At 41.6% G+C, this 20,736-nt stretch overlaps 1 protein-coding gene across 2 annotated transcripts in view; it reads left to right on the plus strand.

Annotated features, from left to right (window-relative positions):
- The window catches only part of wdr11 (WD repeat domain 11), a 162,255-nt gene that overhangs the window by 114,497 nt on the left and 27,022 nt on the right, over positions 1-20,736 (plus strand). For both annotated transcript variants that reach the window (XM_024424247.2, XM_042323426.1), the window contains exons 21-23: positions 3,046-3,108; positions 3,547-3,612; positions 18,545-18,734. In XM_024424247.2, coding sequence (XP_024280015.1) covers positions 3,046-3,108; positions 3,547-3,612; positions 18,545-18,734 — 319 coding nt within the window. The remainder of the gene's footprint in view (positions 1-3,045; positions 3,109-3,546; positions 3,613-18,544; positions 18,735-20,736) is intronic.

The following is a 20,736-nucleotide window of genomic DNA, read 5'->3' on the forward strand; positions in this document are numbered from 1 at the left end:
AAAATCGCCATTTCCATATGTAATTGACCGGCTCAAATTGGTCTTATGTAGCAACATTTGAAATTGAGTTTTTTACATTGGTAAAAAGTAGAGTCCGCTCTACAAAATGGTACAGTGGGGCAAAAAAGTATTTAGTCAGCCACCAATTGTGCAAGTTCTCCCACTTAAAAAGATGAGAGAGGTCTGTAATTTATATCATAGGTACACTTCAACTATGACAGACTAAATGAGAAAAAAAAATCCAGAAAATCACAGTGTAGGATTTTTAATTAATTAATTTGCAAATTATGGTGGAAAATAAGCATTTGGTCACCTACAAACAAGCAAGATTTCTGGCTCTCACAGACCTGTAACTTATTCTTTAAGAGGCTCCTCTGTCCTCCACTCGTTACCTGTATTAATGGCACCTGTTTGAACTTGTTGTCAGTATAAGACACCTGTCCACAACCTCAAACAGTCACACCCAAACTCCACTATGGCCAAGACCAAAGAGCTGTCAAAGGACACCAGAAACAAAATTGTAGACCTGCACCAGGCTGGGAAGACTGAATCTGCAATAGGTAAGCAGCTTGGTTTGAAGAAATCAACTGTGGGAGCAATTATTAGGAAATGGAAGACATACAAGACCACTGATAATCTCCCTCGATCTGGGGCCAAAATGATCACAAGAATGGTGAGCAAAAATCCCAGAACCACCAGGACGACTGATCCGTGTAAAGGAAAGAATGAATGAGGCCATGTATCGTGAATGGGGCCATGTATCGTAGCCCAAAATATAAATAGTAAAGTAATATACAGTCGTGGCCAAAAGTTTTGAGAATGACACAAATATTGATTTTCACAAAGTTTGCTGCTTCACTGTCTTCAGATATTTTTGTCAGATGTTACTATGGAATACTGAAGTATAATTACAAGCATTTCATAAGTGTCAAAAAGGCTTTTATTGACATTTTCATGAAGTTGATGCAAATGGTCAATATTTGCAGTGTTGACCCTTCTTTTTCAAGACCTCTGCAATACGCCCTGGCATGCTGTCAATTAACTTCTGGGCCACACTGATGGCAGCCCATTCTTGCATAATCAATGCTTGGAGTTTGTCAGAATTTGTGGGTTTTTGTTTATCCCACCCGCCTCTTGAGGATTGACCACAAATTCTCAATGGGATTAAGGTCTGGGGAGTTTCCTGGCCATGGACCCAAAATATAGATGTTTTGCTCCCCGAGCCACTTAGTCATCACTTTTGCCGTATGGGAAGGTGCTCCATCATGCTGGAAAAGGCATTGTTCGTCACCAAACTGTTCCAGGATGGTTGGGAGAAGTCGGTCTCGGAGGATGTGTTGGTACCATTCTTTATTCATGGCTGTGTTCTTAGACGAAATTGTGAGTGAGCCCACTCCTTTGGCTGAGAAGCAACCTCACACATGAATGGTCTCAGGATGCTTTACTGTTGGCATGACACAGGACTGATGGTAGCGCTCACCTTGTCTTCTCCGGACAAGCTTTTTTCCGGATGCCCCAAACAATCGGAAAGGGTTCATCAGAGAAAATGACTTTACCCCAGTCCTCAGCAGTCCAATCCCTGTACCTTTTGCAGAAAATCAGTCTCTCTTTGATGTTTTTCCTGGAGAGAAGTGGCTTCTTTGCTGCCCTTCTTGACACCAGGCCATCCTCCAAAACTATTCGCCTCACTGTGCGTGCAGATGCACTCACACCTGCCTGATGCCATTCCTGAGCAAGCTCTGTACTGGTGGTGCCCCTATCCCGCAGCTGAATCAACTTTAGGAGACGGTCCTGGCGCTTGCTGGACTTTCTTGGGTGCCCTGAAGCCTTCTTCACAACAATTGAACCGCTCTCCTTGATGTTCTTGATGATCTGATAAATGGTTGATTTAGGTGCAATCTTACTGGCAGAAATATCCTTGCCTGTGAAGCCCTTTTTGTGCAAAGCAATGATGATGGCACATGTTTCCTTGCAGGTAACCATGGTTGAAGTAGGAAGAACAATGATTCCAAGCACCACCCTCCTTTTGAAGCTTCCAGTTTATTATTCGAACTCGATCAGCATGACAGAGTGATCTCCAGCCTTGTCCTCGTCAACACTCACACGTGTTAAGGAGAGGATCACTGACATGATGTCAGCTGGTCCTTTTGTGGCAGGGCTGAAATGCAGGGAATGTTTTTGGGGGATTCAGTTAATTTTCATGGCAAATAGGAACTTCAATTCATCTGATCACTCTTCATAACATTCTGGAGTATATGCAAATTGCCATCCTACAAACTGAGGCAGCAGACTGTGAAAATTCATAGTTTCATTCTCAAAACTTTTGGCCACAACTGTACATATACCGCCAAAAAATACTTAAGTAGTACTTTAAAGTATTTTTACTGAAGTACTTTACACCACTGCCCAAATGCCTTCACACCAGAACGTTAGCAAACTTTATATGCTGTTACACATGCACTTATCACATAGTATTCCATACATAAGTTAAGGCCATGCAACCTGAGTTGATACCGGAGTGTGGTGCGCTTGTACAGTACATAAACAGATGAATGCGCCATATATTTATGTGGTAGATACTTGATACGGTCACATGATATTGTTGTGGTATATCACAAAATCATGTTACGACCACACACATCAATATTAATTTTATATATCAATATTTTGCTAAGTCTTGCTCAGTGGATGGGTCTCTACTGAAGGTGTAAACAGTACAGCCAAATGTTTACTTGCATAATAGCAATGATTATTTCACTTCATTTTCACTCTGGGTGTACGTACGGGTTTGAGGCGCTATATCAATCTGACCCCAGGACAATTTTAATATGATACACATTATTTGAACTGTACATTTTATAGAGGTCCTATTAAATTACTTATTCTAATATTCTGGTATTATAATTCCTAATTCAATGGTCTGGGACCAAACACAATGTTGATCTAAGTATTGTCTTTTAGATCATAAAATGTGGACCTGATCCTTGATCAGCACTTCTATTCTGAGACATGTTGTAAATCTGGGCCTTGTCTCTTTCTCTGTAGGGATTACACTGAAAAACATGAGATTAAGGGCCTGATCCAGGAACAGCTCAACTCCATGTCCAAGTGAGTGATCGCTCTTCAACAAACTCTCACATGCGCTCGCTCATACACACACACATATGTCAATGCTACTATTTAAAGCATTTGTCATAAAGAACGACATCCTTGTTTTTTTCACACATGAAGTGACAGCAACATTTGGTGATGGGGGTCTATTTATCAGCATGTCTGTCACACACGCATGCACTCACATTGTCTGTGTGAGAAGCAAATGTAGATATCCAGATTGCTCCAGCAGTGGAAGCCAGGTTTCCTGGTATTCTTTTTGTCTAGATGTCCTGCATAGTTGTGTGTATTTGTGTGTGATTGTATCTTGGTGTGCATGCGCATGTGTGTGTGCCAGACTGTGCCTGCTGTTAGTTAAGAGCCTGAGAAGCCTAATCTGTGTCTGTCTGTTTCTGTGTTGTGATGTGATTCCGTGATCCTTGATTTGCTCCCCAGTGACATGAAAAGCGTCTTGCTGGATCCCGAGCTCAACCTGCTACAACGCTGCCTCCTGGTGTCTCGGTGAGTGAGGGAGGGAGCGGGCATCACTGCACAAAACTTGTCCTGTTCTCCCATCCTCCTGTCCCTGTCAACATATCCACACTATCATACCACTTAGTATGAAGCAATTTATTGGCCACACAGCTTGTATTGTAAGTAGTGGGCTAGTATGGACATTGTAAGTAGCCCTGCAGTCCCCTCAAAACACACCCCACCCCTCCTTGTGCTCTGAGGTTAAGTTTTGTTTAGGTACAGATCTAGGAACAGCATGCCTTCCCCTAATCCTAACCTTAACCATTAGTTGGGGAAATTCAAAACTGATCCAAGATCAACATTTAGGGGCAACTTCACCCAATACCCGTCAGCTTTGGTTGGCACTTTTTTTTATTTGTCCCTCTGCAGGTTATTATAATTGGGCATTGAACTGTGAGTCTTATGCATCCAGAGATATGATATTAGTAGTCAAAAACAAAATCCACACACTAGAAAAGACAGGTGACCAACCTTGACTTTAGTGTTTATTTGACACACATAGAGGTCTATGGAGCCTGTCTGCATTCCTGATTTCTGTAACCGTTAGCTTACCTGTGTATTTTTCTTATTACGGATCCCCATTAGCTGCTGCCAATGCCACTTTTTCTGGGGTCCAGTGACATTAAGGCAGTTGTATACCGTTTAAAATATTACATGACATTACATTTCTTAACACTTTTCACAACACATTAACTTCTTGACACTACTTTTCCCATTAGTGGGATAATTGTCATCAACAAGCGCTGAATTGCATAGCGCCACATTCAAATAATATTACTAAAAATATTTATATTCATGAAATCACAAGTGCAATATAGCACAACACAGCTTAGCATTTTGTTAATCCACCTGTCGCGTCAGATTTTGAAAATATGCTTAACAGCGAAAGCAATCCAAGCGTTTAAGTTTATCGATCACTAGACAAAACATTATGAACACCTAGCATCAAAGTAGCTTGGTCACGAAAATCAGAAAAGCAATAAAATGAATTGCTTACCTTTGATGATCTTCGAATGTTTTCACTCACGAGACTCCCAGTTAAACAATAAATATTCCTTTTGTTCCATAAAGATTATTTTTATATCCAAAATAACGCGGCAAACAAACGGAGGTATGTTCAGAAATCCACAGGCTCGAGCGGTCACGACAACGCAGACGAAAATTCCAAATAGTATCCGTAATGTCCACAGACACATGTCAAACGTTTTTTATAATCAATCCTCAGGTTTTTAAAATATATAATCGATAATATATCATCCGGGACTATCTCTTTTTCAGTAGGAGAGGGAGAGTCAATGGCTGCCCCACTGTGTTGCGCTTGCAAAACTCATGGGAACACCCAGCTATCCACCGACGCGATATTATCTTTTTCGCTTATTTTTCAAAATAAAAGCCTGAAACTATGTCTGAAGACTGTTGGCACCTTGCAGAAGCGATGTGAAAAGGAATCTGGTTGATATCCCTTTAAATGCAGCGAAGGCAGGCTATGGAACATGGAGCTTTCAAAATAGAAGCCACTTCCTGGTTTGATTTTTCTCAGGTTTCACCTGCAATATCAGTTCTGTTATACTCACAGACAATATTTGGACAGTTTTGGAAACTTTCGAGTGTTTTCTATCCTAATCTGTCAGTTATTTGCATATTCTAGCATATGGGCCTGAGAAATAGGCCTTTTACATTGGCAACGTTATTTTTCCAAACATAAAAATAGTGCCCCCTAGCTGAAAGACGTTAACAGACACCTCTGTGCATTCAGCATGTCAACACTTCTAACAAAAACAAGTAGGGATGAAGTCAATTTCTCCTCCACTTTGAGCCATGAAAGATATACAGTGCATTCAAAAGTATTCAGACCCTTTGACTAAAATTGATTAAATACATCAATCTACACACAATATCCCATAATAACAAGGCGAACACAGGTTTTTAGACATTTTAGCAAGAAAAATAAACAAATGGCCTATTTACATTCATATTCAGACCCTTTGCTATGAGAATCGAAATTGAGCTCAGGTGCATCCTATTGATCATCCTTGAGATGTTTATACAACTTGATTGGAGTCCACCTGTGGTAAATTCAATTGATTGGACAAAATTTGGAAAGGCACACACCGGTCTATTGTTGGATTCAACATTTTGAACATTGAGATATTAAATAAATGATAGAGAAGAAGCATAGAATATAAGGAGTGAAAGAGACTGGGTTTTATGTCAGATGTTAATGGTTCTCTATAGAAAGACAGATGGCTTTAGAATGTGTTGTGGGTGGACTGGAGGAGAGTAACGTGTTGATATAGGGGAGACAGATGGACATCTGTGGATTAGGTGAAGGAGTGGTTGAGGTCAGATCCCCTGAAGGGAGTAATAAGGGTTTAGTATCCTGCTACTCTTTCCTTGTAGAACCATAATATGTAAGGATTGGAGAGGAGGAATGTCTTAAGTGGGATATATACAGTTGAAGTCAGAAGTTTACATACACTTAGGTTGGAGTCATTAAAACTAGTTTTTCAACTACCAACAAATTTCTTGTTAACAAACTATAGTTTTGGCAAGTCGGTGAGGACATCTACCTTGTGCATGACACAAGTATAATTTTCCAACAATTGTTTACACACAGATCATTTCACTTGTAATTCACTCTATCACAATTCCAGTGGGTCAGAATTTTACATGCACTAAGTTAACTGTGCCTTTAATTGTAACTACCCATCCCGTGTCCGGGATCGTTGTCATCATCTGGGGCGGCAGGGTAGCCTAGTGGTTGGAGTGTTGGACTAGTAACCGAAAGGTTGCAAGTTCGAATCCCCGAGCTGACAAGGTACAAATCTGTCGTTCTGCCCCTGAACAGGCAGTTAACCGACTGTTCCTAGGCCGTCATTGAAAATAAGAATTTGTTCTTAACTGACTTGCCTAGTAAGCCTTTTGTTAATCACCCTGTCATCTCAGATTTTGAAAATATGCTTTACAGCCAAAGCAAGACAAGCATTTGTGTAAGTTTATCGATAGCCTAGCATAGCATTATGTCCAGCTAGCAGTAGGCAACTTGGTCACGAAAATCAGAAAAGCAATCAAATTAAATTGTTTACCTTTGATGAGCTTTGGATGTTTTCACTCACGAGACTCCCAGTTAGATAGCAAATGTTCCTATTTTCCAAAAATATTATTTTTGTAGGCGAAATAGCTCCGTTTGTTCTTCACGTTTGGCTGAGAAATCGACCGGAAATTGCGTTCACGAAAACACCGAAACATATTACAAATTAGCTCCATAATATCGACAGAAACATGGCAAACGTTGTTTATAATAAATCCTCAAGGTTTTTTTTCAAATATCTATTCGATAATATATCCACCGGGACAATTGGCTTTTCAGTAGGACCGAGAGGAAAAATGGCTGCCTCTGTATTTTACGCAAGAATCACTCAGAGCCATCAGGTGACCACTTACGCAATATAGTCGCTTACGCTCATTCTTCAACATAAATGTGTGAAACTACGTCAAAATGCTGTAGACACCTTGGGGAATACGTAGAAAAAGGAATCTGGTTGATAGCCCATTCACTGCTCAATAGGGACGCATCAGAACGCAGAGCTTTCAAAACATGAGTCACTTCCGGATTGCATTTTTCTCAGGCTTTCGCCTGCAATATCAGTTCTGTTATACTCACAGACAATATTTTTACAGTTTTGGAAACTTTAGAGTGTTTTCTATCCTAAGCTGTCAATTATATGCATATTCTAGCATATTGTCCTGACAAAATAGCCTGTTTACTCTGGGAACGTTATTTTTCCAAAAATGAAAATACTGCCCCCTAGTTACAAGAAGTTTTAAACAGCTTGGAAAATTCCCCAAAATTATGTCATGGCTTTAGAAGCTTCTGATAGGCTAATTGACAACATTTGAGTCAAATGGAGGTGTACCTGTGGAAGTATTTCAAGGCCTACCTTCAAACTCAGTGCCTCTTAGCTTGACATCATGGGAAAATCAAATGAAATCAGCCAAGACCTCAAAGAAATTGTAGACCTCCAGACGTCTGGATCATCCTTGGGAGCAATTTCCAAACGCCTGAAGGTACCACGGTCATCTGTACAAACAATAGTACACAAGTATAAACACCATGGGACCACGCAGCTGTCATACCTCTCAGGAATTCAGGTATCTGTCTCCTAGAGAGGAATAAACTTTGGTGCGAAATGTGCAAATCAATCCCAGAACAATAGCAAAGGACCTTGTGAAGATGCTGGAGGAAACAGGTACAAAAGTATCTATATCCACAGTAAAACGAGTCCTATATCAACATAACCTGAAAGGTCGCTCAGCAAGGAAGAAGCCACTGCTCTTTGGACAAAGATCATACTTTTTGGAGACATGTCCTCTGGTCTGGTGAAACAAAAATAGAACTGTTTGGCCATAATGATCATCGTTATGTTTGGTTGAAAAGGGGGGAAGCTTGCAAGCTGAAGAACATAATCCCAACCGTGAAGCGCGGGTGTGGAAACATCATGTTGAGGGGGTGCTTTAATGCAGGAGGGACTGGTGCACTTCACAAAATAGATGGAATCATGAGGGGGACAATTATGCAGATATATTGAAGCAACTTCTGAAGACATCAGTCAGGCAGGAAGTTAAAGCTTGGTCTCAAATGCGTCTTCCAAATGGACCCCAAGCAAACTTCCAAAGTTGTGACAAAATGGCTTAGGGCAAGGTGAGACGTCGGCGTCTCACATAGCCAACAGGAAATGGAAATGCGCAACGCCAGATGCTCATAGTACTCGCTAAAACTCAAACTTTCATTAAAACACACATGCAGGGTACTCAATTAAAGCTACACTCGTTGTGAATCTAGCCAACATGTCAGATTTTTAAAATGCTTTTCCGCGAAAGCATGAGAAGCCATTATCTGATAGCATGCACCCCCCCGCAATACCGGAAAAAGACGTAAACAAAGGAATTAGCGTAGCGTAAAATATAAAACATTCATTACCTTTGACGAGCTTCTTTGTTGGCACTCCTATATGTCCCATAAACATCACAATTGGGTCTTTTTTTCGATTAAATCCGTCCATGTATACCCAAAATGTCCATTTACGAAGCCCGTCTGATCCAGGAAAAAGCAGCTTTACAAAACGCAACGTAATTTTTTTTTTATTAAAAAAGTTGCCGATAAACTTTGACGAAACACTTCAAACTACTTTTGTAAACCAACTTTAGGTATTAGTAAACGTTAATAATCGATCAAATTGATCACGGGGCGATCTGTATTCAATAGCAGCAATTCTTGAAATTATGCTCCATTTTCTCTCTCTCAAAACTTCCAGCTGTGTACTCGATAACAGGAAGTGCCTATTTCTCATCTCACCAAGGATTAACTTCAAAGCAAAAGACAGTACTGGCGACATCGTGTGGAAGCTGTAGGCATTGTAAACTGGTCGTTATCTATTTTCCCTTGCCATAGACAATACAGGCAACTGGCGGAAGGATATATATATTTTTTTTTTGTGAACAGTTTTCCTTGGGCTTTTGCCTGATCCACACGTTCTGTTATAGTCACAGACATGATTTAACTAGTTTTAGAAACTTCAGAGTGTTTTCTATCCACACATACTAATCATATGCATGTACTATATTCCTGGCATGAGTAGCAGGACGTTGAAATTTTGCGCGATTTTTAACAAAACGTTGAAAAAAAAGACCCGATCTTTAAGAGGTTTTAAGGACAGCAAAGTCAAGGTATTAGAGTGGCCATCACAAATCCCTGACCTCAATCCTATAGAAAATGTGTGGGCAGAACTGAAAAAGCGTGTGTGAGCAAGGAGGCCTAAAAACCTGACTCAGTTACACCGGCTCTGTCAGGAAGAATGGTCCAAATTCACCCAACTTATTGTGGAAAGCTTGTGGAAGGCTACCCAAAATGTATTTGGCTAAGGTGTATGTAAACTTCCGAATTCTACTGTTTTTCTGTGATGGGAGAAATGTTGGCTTGTCTGAATTTCAGCTGTACACAACCTTTGGGAAGAATTAAACTTGGTTAAAGCTTATTTACTGCCTGTGAATTATTTACTCTGAAAAATAAGTACCAAACACTATTTTCAAGGTCCCACAGTTGACAGTGCATGTCAGAGCCATAACCAAATCATGAGGTCAAAGGGATTGTCAATGAAGCTCCGATACAGGATTGTGTTGAGGCGTAGATCTGAGGAAGGGTACCAAAAAATGTCTGCAGCATTGAAGGGCCCCAACAACACAGTGGCCTCCATTATTCTTAAATGGAAGACATTTGGAACCACCAAGACTCTTCCTAGAGCTGGCCACCCAGCCAAACTGAGCAAGGGCCTTGGTCAGGGAGTTGACCAATAACCAATGACTAATGACAGAGCTTCAGAGTTCCTCTGTGGAGATGGGAGAACCTTCCAGAAGGACAACCATCTCTGCAGCACTCCACAAATCAGGCCTAGAGTGGCCAGACGGAAGCCTGTCCTCACTAAAAGGCACATGACAGCCCACTTGGAGTTTGCCAAAAGGCACCTAAATGACTCTGACCATGAGAAATAATAGTCTTTGGTCTGTTGAAACCATGATTGAACTCTTTGGCCTGAATGCCAAGTGTCACTTCTGGAGGAAACCTGGGACCATCCCTACGGTGAAGCATGATGGTGGCAGCATCATGCTGTGGGGAGGTTTTTCAGCAGCAGGGACTGGGAGACTAGTCAGGATCAAGGGAAAGATGAGCAGAGAAAAGTACAGAGTGTTCCTTGATGAAAACCAGCTCCAGAGCACTCAGGACCTCACACTGGGTTCCAGTACAACGACAGTCGTACAGTCCTCCAGTATGACGACCCTAAGCATACAGCCAGGACAACACAGGAGTGGCTTCGGGACAAGTCTCTGAATATCCTTGAGTGAATGGGAGAAAATACAGGTGTGTCAAGCTTGTAGCGGCATACCCATTAGATTCGAGGCTGTAATCGCTGCCAAAGGTGCTTCAATAAAGTACTTTGTAAAGGGTCTAAATTCTTATGTAAATGTGATGTTCTCTTTTTTTATTTATACATTTGCAAAAATGTCTAAAAACCTGTCTGCTTTGTCGTTATGGGGTATTGTGTGTAGTTTGAGGGAAAAACAATTTAATCAATTTCAGAATAAGGCTGTAACGTAACAATATATGGAGAAAGTATAGGGTTTTTATTACTTTCTGAATTCACTGTACCTGCATATTATTAATTTTAGCGCTCCGTGTACATTTAACTTCTTGACGCTACCCATCCCTGTCGCGTGATCATTTTCGTCAGCAACAGCTGAATAGCATAGCGCTACATTCAAATAATATTACTAAAAAATATTAATATTCATGAAATCACAAGTGCAATATTGCAAAACACAGCTTAGTCTTTTGTTAATCCACCTGTCGCCTCAGATTTTGAAATTATGCTTTACAGTGAAAGCAATCCAAGCGTTTGTGTAAGTTTATCGATAGCCTAGCGTAGCATTATGTACACTTAGAATCAGGAAGCTTGATCACGAAAATCAGAAAAGCACTCAAATTAACCGTTTACCTTTGATGATCTTCGGATGTTTTCACTCACAAGACTCCCAGTTACACAACAAATGTTCCTTTTGTTCCATAAAGATTATTTTTATACCCAAAATACAGACGTTTGTTTGTCGCGTTATGTTCAGAAATCCACAGGAAAGAGCGGTCACGACAACGCAGACAGAAATTCCAAATAGTCTCCATAATGTCCACAGAAACATGTCAAACATTTTTATAATCATTTTTTTAAGGGCTAGCCGTGCCAACCTGTTTTGAGCCAATTGTTATTTTCCGAGGTCCCTCTTTGTGACAAAACTAGAGCCTGTGTAGTACCTGCTGTGTTGATATAGTTTTTAAAAAGGCAGAGCAGTGCTTTATTATGGACAGACTTGGCCCATTTTAGCTAATGTTGTATCAACTTGTTTTGACCATGACATTTTACAATCCAGTGCTATTCCAAGCAGTTTAGTCACTTCAACTTGCCCAATTTCCACGTTATTTATTACAATATTTAGTTGAGGTTAAATGTTTCATGAATTATTTATCCTAAAAACAATGTCATTTGAAATATTTAGGAATAGCTTAACCTTTGCCCACCCATTCTGAAACTAACTGCAGCTCTTTGTTAAGTGTGCAGGGATTTCACTCGCTGTAGTAGCTGACATTTTTTAGTGTTGAGTCATCCGCATTCATACACATTGGCTTTACTCAAGGCCGTGGCATGACATTAGTAAAGATAGAAAAAATGAATATGCCTAAACAGCTGCCCTGGGGTTTTCCTGATACTTTGGATATTGTTGAAGAGGCTTCCAATAAAGAACACCCTATGTGTTCTGTTAAACCGGTAAAGGAGACCCCCAAAAAATGGACAAAAATGAGTGTCATCTTATTGGCATTGGGCGAACCATCTACACGACCGCAAATACCACTCTAATGGACGGCAGTTTATCAAGACCATATTGCAATCGGAACATTGCAAATGCCAAGTGTCATAAACCAGAAATCCCATCGGGGGTGAGCGCGCTCCACCGTAGGATTTCATATGGGAAATGGTCACAAATTCAGGTCTCAAGGGTGAAAATGTCAAAATCTCATTTTTTTCCCCCCAAACGTTTTAAACGTCATAAAAAGTGTAGGGGGGGTTGTCAATTATACGTATGTAGTAACCATATGGACATACTTTTGTCTTATTTTATTGAGTTTGTCCATTTGCCATATATGATCATAGGAAGTTGGCTTCTAAACCCAAAAGTCAGTGAACCATGTCCCAGTGGCATATACTGACCAAATGATAAATATATCACTGTTAAGCCCTGAATCAACCTAGAAGGTATATGTGTCATATTTGATCATAGGAAGTCAGAATTTCTCGTTGGTGTTGATTCAGCATGTCCATGTCATAATGGGAAGTCCTTATGGATATACACTGCTTAAAAAAATAAAGGGAACACTTAAACAACACAATATAACTCCAAGTCAATCACACTTCTGTGAAATCAAACTGTCCACTTAGGAAGCAACACTGATTGACAATTTCACATGCTGTTGTGCAAATTGAATCGACAACAGGTGGAAATTATAGGCAATTAGCAAGACACCCCCAATAAAGGAGTGGTTCTGCAGGTGGGGACCACAGACCACTACTCAGTTCCTATGCTTCCTGGCTGGTGTTTTGGTCACTTTTGAATGCTGGCGGTGCTTTCACTCTAGTGGTAGCATGAGACTGAGTCTACAACCCACACAAGTAGCTCAGGTAGTGCAGCTCATCCAGGATGACACATCAATGCGAGCTGTGGCAAGAAGGTTTGCTGTGTCTGTCAGCGTTGTGTCCAGAGCATGGAGGCGCTACCAGAAGACAGGCCAGTACATCAGGAGACGTGGAGGAGGCCGTAGTTGGGCAACAACCCAGCAGCAGGACCGCTACCTCCACCTTTGTGCAAGGAGGAGCACTGCCAGAGCCCTGCAAAATGACCTCCAGCAGGCCACAAAAGTGCATGTGTCTGCAACAGACTCCATGAGGGTGGTATGAGGGCCCGATGTCCACAGGTGTGGTTTGTGCTTACAGCCCAACACCGTGCCGGACGTTTGGCATTTGCCAGAGAACACCAAGATTGGCAAATTCGCCACTGGCGCCCTGTGCTCTTCACAGATGAAAGCAGGTTCACACTGACCACGTGACAGACGTGACAGAGTCTGGAGACGCCGTGGAGAAAGTTCTGCTGCCTGCAACATCCTCCAGCATGACCGGTTTGGCGGTGGGTCAATCATGGTGTGGGGTGGCATTTCTTTGGGTTGGGGGGGGGGGGCGCACAGCCCTCCATGTGCTTGCCAGAGTTAGCCTGACTGCCATTAGGTACCGAGATGAGATCCTCAGACCCCTTGTGAGACCATATGCTGGTCGGTTGGCCCTGGGTTCCTCCTAATGCCAGACAATGCTAGACCTCATGTGGCTGGAGTGTGTCAGCAGTTCCTGCAAGAGGATGGCATTGATGCTATGGACTGGCCCGCCCGTTCCCCAGACCTGAATGCAATTGAGCACATCTGGGACATCATGTCTCGCTCCATCCACCAACGCCACGTTGCACCACAGACTATCCAGGAGTTGGCGGATGCTTTAGTCCAGGTCTGGGAGGAGATCCCTCAGGAGACCATCCGCCACCTCATCAGGAGCATGCCCAGGCGTTGTAGGGAGGTCACACAGGCACATGGAGGCCACACACACTACTGAGCCTCGTTTTGACTTGTTTTAAGGACATTTACATCAAAGTTGGATCAGCCTGTAGTGTGGTTTTCCACTTTAATTTGGAGTGTGACTCCAAATCCAGACCTCCATGGGTTGATAAATTTGATTTCCATTGATCATTTTTGTTTGATTTTGTTGTCAGCACATTCAATTATGTAAAGAAAAAAGTATTTAATAAGAATATTTCATTCATTCAGATCTAGGATGTGTTATTTTAGTGTTCCCTTAATTTTTTTGAGCAGTGTATTTTGTCAATGGACACTGGCAACTTGCAGAAGGGCATGTTCACACTGACAATATAGTGTATGTGTAATGGACACTGTCCAATCGCTCGTTGGTGTTGTTTTCAGCCTGTCAATTTGGTGATGGTAAATACCTTATTAAATACATTGGAAATGTACACTGTCCACTTACAATGCATTACAATGGGCATTTACCAACTATTAGACATGCTCTAATATACTGTAGAAATGCCCAATTGACTGGCTTGTTGAACTCGGGATGGCCGAGCAATGATAGTGGTTCCTCTCCATCACTCGTTGATCTTGATTTCAGCCTGTCCATTTGGTGATGGTAAATCCCTAATTAAAAACATTGGAAATGTACGCTGTCCACTTGCAATATAAAATGTACAATTCCAATATATTATACTGCCATCAAGTCAGCCATTAGTCAATAATACTAACACCAAACTCACTTTGTCCAACTATTTTAGAAGCCAACTGTCACGTATTTCAGAGCCGGCCCACAATTCATATCGCCTTCTGTAAAACCATATAAAAACCTGCAAAAACATAGTTACATTCGAGCTGCGGGTCCAGTTCTGACATTATGTATATGCCAAACTGAGGCGACCCGAATCCAAAATGGTCACATTCGGAGCCCGAGCTACGACCTTAATTAATGCTAAAAATGCATGAATGAGCTATCAGCCAGAAACGTGTAGGGTCAGTCTCTTCTAAATATCGTCATTTTCGCGATGTTAAAAATGAATTGAATACATTGCAAATGGACGAGGCTGTTTCTCGGTCTGGGAACCTTCTACAGCCACATAACTCACCATGCACTACCAGATGAAGCTCTAGAACAGGTTTATAAAGTTTCGGAGCTCTAGGTCTGACGGTTCTTTGATGGTTCGAACGCAGGTATCTATTGCAGGCTCTGTGTGTTTGTAAGCCCCACACTGTGTCACTCCATCCTGGGTGGGTGGGTGTGTGTGACCTTTATAACACTTCGAAACAGCCCCTATGACCCCAATTTAAGGTGCTTCTGGTTGTCACAGAAGCTAAAAGTAAACACATATCCTCTTACATAATCCTAACTCCTTACGTTAAGAACTGACTGATTTACAGAGGGTTGAATGCAGTGTTTTTCACTAACTGTAGTTTGTGAAATCAAAAGCACTTTTAGGTTCAATTTAACCACTTCTGGTTGCTCCAGGAAGCTTAAAATCAGCACAGGTAATCCTCATAGTGGCCTGATGGATTGTCATTGAAGACAGTTTTATATGTTAAGGGTTAATTCCACATGGTCAAGGTTAGGCTTTCACAGATCGGGAGGACCTTGGGAACGTTCCTGTGGTTGAATTAGCCTTAATGGTTCTGCCATTGTCACCAAAAAGCACCTCAAATGTAGGGCAGGCTTCATTTTGGGTCTACTTTTTTGCACACTCACTACGGTCAGACCGAGCGAGCTACGGTCAAGTGGGGCATCTCCTTGAACTCGACATGGCCTAGAGACTAGGCTGATGCCATTTGTTTCCCTTTCTGTGATGATGTAAGCCTGCACATTTCTGGATTTCAGCCGTATTTGATGGTAAAGTTCATACTTCCCCTTTAGGATATGAAGGGGAACATTCAATCTTTTCACGTTGATGTCCACCCAACCTCCCCCCGATGAGCCCATCGAAAATGGCGTGTCTCTGTGACCCAGAGGCAGCAATATGTCCAAAGCATCATTAAATCACTACTAGTCAGGCTTCATTTCAGGCCTACAATTAGGGTGGTCGCTGTGTTCAGACCGAGGGAGCTACGGTCAAGTGGGGCATCTCCTCTAGGCACGGCCTAGAGACTACGGTGATGCCATTTGCCAACACTTTCAGTGTTGATTTCAGCATGTCCGTTTGGTGTTGTTTCATCACTGTTTAAATGTATTGGTAACGGACAATAAGTCAGCCATCAAGTCAATAAGATATCATACTGACACCAAACTGATACATGCTGACACCAAACCCCAATTTGTCCAACTCGTTTAGAAGCCAAATATCACATATTTCAGAGGCGGTTCTTTGATGGTTCGAACGCAGGTAACTATTGCAGGCTCTGTGTGTCTTTAAGCCCCACACTGTGTCACTCCATATTGACTGTATTTGTGAGTACAGAAAATCTCCAAAACCCACCTTAAGTTCTTGACGCACCCATCCCGTTAGAGGGATCATTTTCATCAACATAGGCTCAATTGCAGAGCGCCAAATTCAAATTAAATGACTAAAGATATTTAATTTACATAAAATCACAAGTGCAATATAGCAAAACACAGCTTAGCTTATTGTTAATCCACTTGGCATGTCAGATTTCAATAAAGCTTTTCGGCGAAAGCATAACAAGCGTTTATGTGAGAACATCTCTCTCAGTAGACAAAATATTACAAACAGCTAGCAGCCAAGTAGAGATTGGTCACGAAAGTCAGAAAAGCAATAAATTAAATCGCTTACCTTTGATCTTCGGATGTTTGCACACACGAGACTCCCAGTTACACAATAAATGTTCCTTTTGTTCCATAAAGATTATTTTTCTATCCAAAATACCTCCATTTGTTTGGCGCGTTATGTTCGCAGACATAAATTCCAAATAGTATCCGTAAAGTGCGTAGAAAGATGTCAAATGTTTTTTATAATCAACCCTCTCAATCCAATTTACAATATATAATCGATAATATGTCAACCGGAATGTAGCTTCTTCCATAGGCGAGAGAGAGAAAATGGCTGTTGCGCATGAAAAACTCTGCTGGCACCCAGCCATCAACTGACGCAATGGATTCTTTCTCGCTCATTTTTCAAAATGAAAGCCTGAAACTATGTCTAAAGACTGTTCACAGCTTGAGGAAGCCATAGGAAAAGGAATCTGGTTAATATCCCTTTAAATGGAGGCAAGGCATCCAATGGAACAGAGAGCTTTCAGGAAAATCAGCACTTCCTTGTTGGATTTTCCTCAGGTTTTCGCCTGCAATATCAGTTCTGTTATACTCACAGACAATATTTTGACAGTTTGAAACTTTAGAGTTTTCTATCCTAATCGGAGAATTATATGCATATTCTAGTTTCTGGGCCTGAGAAATGGGGGCGTTCCATGACGCCGATGCAATGTCTGTGCTCATGGGGGCGTGGCCACTGACTTGGTTAAGACTTCATATGAAAAACAATTCTCTCATTTAGAAGGCCACATTATATACCACATTATATATTCTCACATATAGTTTCATATTTAATCATATACGTATCCCCACATTTGAATGTGGATCTGATCACTGACAATTATACCCATACCGTCTTTAGCTACATCATAAATTATTAACACATTCGACAGGATTGTTCTTTAAATACACACAGACCATTTCAAATGTTTGGAATACAGAAATACTGTTTAATTATTCAACCTTTTGATGTTACCGTACTGCAATGTCTCTCTTTGTGGTAACAAAGGGATTTAACTTCCATTTCTGAGAGTGGGGGGAGAGAGGTTTCCTGCAGGTTTTTATGACCGTCATAAAACTGGATAGAGGTGGCGCCTATGATCCTCCCCCCAAGGGCCTGTCGTGACACAGCTTTAATGTATATGGCCTGATATCATCAGGTATATCCTTGTTTAAATTAATAGCCTACGACATTGGTGTCATATTGGCTCAAATAGGATGGCAGGGAGATTTGAATGTCACATTGAGCTCCAACCATTAGTGCTAAGTCAGGAGATCTAGCTTTGTCTAAACTTAACTTTACACCCTCAAGCTTACATAAACCTGCAGAAGCAATCTGCTCTGAACTATGATTCATGTTTTTAACCATTTTTGACTGTTCTAAACCCACCAAGCCCGAGAATCCCCAAGGACTCTCCTTTTCAGAAGACAAATGCACATTAAGGTGTCTTTTCTTCCGATGTTCAGAAGGTTCTTGTACTCACATTAAACTTTACAATAGTGGTTTGATGTTCTTGTACCCCTTTGCTAGTGAAGTGGGGTAGCCTAGCAACGGTTAGATATTGCACTGTGAAAATGTTTAAAAAGCATTTAGCAGAAAGATGGAGTAGAATGACAAATTGATGTGGGGATGGTTTCATGCAGAACTGGTCATGTGGTGCGGTCATTAGTGGTTGATCCATTTTTGCTGTCACAACGAACGTTTCAAAACCAAGTGCAATCAGGGTCTTCATTAGGACGCACTGTACCAGGACGTTTTGCAAACAAAAACGAGCGTTTCTCATCAGAGCCCCTGGTAGTGCATCCCTGTTTTGGCACACCCTAGCAACAAAAAAAAAATTGCAATGTAAAACAAATCAAGGGGTTCCTTAATGGACACTCACAGGTAATCCTTTCCTGTTTCCGTTTTATTTTGTTTCGTGCCTAATGAACACTGGTATGGTTGTGTCCCAATGCAGGCTGTTTGGGGACGAGTCAGACCTGCAGTTCTGGACGGTGGCAGCCCACTACCTCCAGTCGTTCGCCCAGGCTCGCCACCTCAGTGTGCCCGTCCCCGAGGGCCAGACCCCAGCCGAGGGGACCCAGGCCACCCCACAGGGCCACCTGGACATCTACCACGACACCCTGTGTGAGAGCTTCTACTTCCAGGTGAGCGAAAGAATGGACAAATGGACGTTAGGACGTTTTTTTTTATTAGGCAGTATGCCTTGTATAACACACTGGAAGCTAGTTGAGGGAGAAATTGGAGAACAGGCTCATTGAAGGCGGGAATTAAATTAATGTGGATTCCATTCCAGGAATTGCAATCAGCCCATCCTCCAATTTAAAGTGACACCAGCATCCACTCGTCTAACAAATCAATGTGTTGTCTCTACAAGGGATTTATTCTAGTTAACGTCCAAGGAGGTGGGCATCAGTGTTTGAGAGTTAATGGGTATATACCATTACATTTGTCAAACTGTCAACACCACAGGTTGTATTGGCCCCAGACCACATAGTAATTCCTCTAGCAGACAGTCCCTGTGACCTCAGCCATTCTGCCGAGTCGGCAGTTTTGACCGGTTAATACACACAGTCACACAAACCGCCGACTGCCCTCCCTCGTCCCTTGTTTGTGGTGTGCTCTGTAATTTCCAGTATCCCTTTGCCTTTGCAGAGGAGATGAGGGAGGAGAAAAAAATAGGAGTGTAGGGCTTAGTTGAAAACTGAATAGTTGGATGGAGAAGAGAAGAGTGCCCTGAGAAACAATCCAGCAAGGCGGGTGGATTTTTTCAACCTCAATAATTGATTGGATCCTCTCTGTGTGTATCCCAAATTGCACCCTATTCCCTTTATAATGTACTACTTTTTACCAGAGCTGTTTGTGCCCCAAGTCAAAATTAGTGCACTTGCACTATATAGGGAATAAGCTGCCATTTTGGGCACAGGAGGGTTAGGATTCAGGAGGTGTGCTAAATTCATTGATTGGCATGTCTCTGTTGTGTCTGTCGCATGACTGGGTGACATGGCAACCACGTGACAACCAGACTCAGCTGTGATCCACCCGCTTCTCAGTTGCCAAGTTGATGGAGAATACTTTTTAATCAGAGATGGTGCATTTGGGCCTTCATGAGCGTCACTTTCTTCTGTCGGTCTGTCTAATGGAGATTTCGACCAACATTCTTTTTTTAGGGCCTAGAAAATATCAATCTTGGATTGTACACTAAACAAAAATATAAAAGCAACATGTAAAGTGTAGGCCCCATGTTTCATGAGACCAAATAAAAGATCCCAGAAATGTTCCATCTGCACACAAAAAATATTTCTCTCAAATGTTGTGCACACATTTGTTTACATCCCTGTAAGTGAGCATTTCTCCTTTGCCAAGATAATCCATCCACCTGACAGGTGTGGCATATTAAGAAGCTGATTAAATAGCATGATCATTACACTGATGCACCTTGTGCTGGGGGACAATAAAAGGCAGCTCTAAAATGTGCAGTTTTGTCACACAACACAATGCCACAGATGTCTCAAGATTTGAGGGAGCATGTAATTGGCATGCTGACTGCAGGAATGTCCACCAGAGCTCTTGCCAGAGAATTTAATGTTAATTTCTCTACCATTAGCCGCCTCTAACGTCATTTTGGATAATTTGGCAATACATCGAACTGGCCTCACAACCGCAGACCACGTGTATGGCATCATGTGGGCAAGCCGTTTGCTGATGTTAACGTTGTGAACAGAGTGCCCCGTGGTGTCGGGGAAGTTATGGTATGGGCAGGCTTAAGCTATGGACATCTAACACAATTGCATTTTGTTGATGGCAGTTTGAATGGACAGAAATACCCTGACAAAATCCTAAGGCCCATTGGGAAGCAAGGCCCATTGGGAAGCATTTTTTTTTTTAAGTGTCTGTGACCAACAGATGCCTATCAGTCATGTGAAATCCATAGATTAGGGCCTAATGCATTTCAATTGACTGATTTCTTCATATGATTTGTACCTCAGTCAAATCTTTTAAGTTGTTGCATATTGCATTTATTTTTGTTCCGTATATTTCCATGTTCACAGTGTAATTTAACAATACGTATTATCATAAGAAATGGCATTGACACATAAACCAATTAAGAAAGCTTTTTCTGTTGACTGGTAGTTGTTCATCAAATAG

This window comes from Oncorhynchus tshawytscha, linkage group LG06, assembly GCF_018296145.1.
Source record: "Oncorhynchus tshawytscha isolate Ot180627B linkage group LG06, Otsh_v2.0, whole genome shotgun sequence".
NCBI lineage: Eukaryota > Metazoa > Chordata > Actinopteri > Salmoniformes > Salmonidae > Oncorhynchus > Oncorhynchus tshawytscha.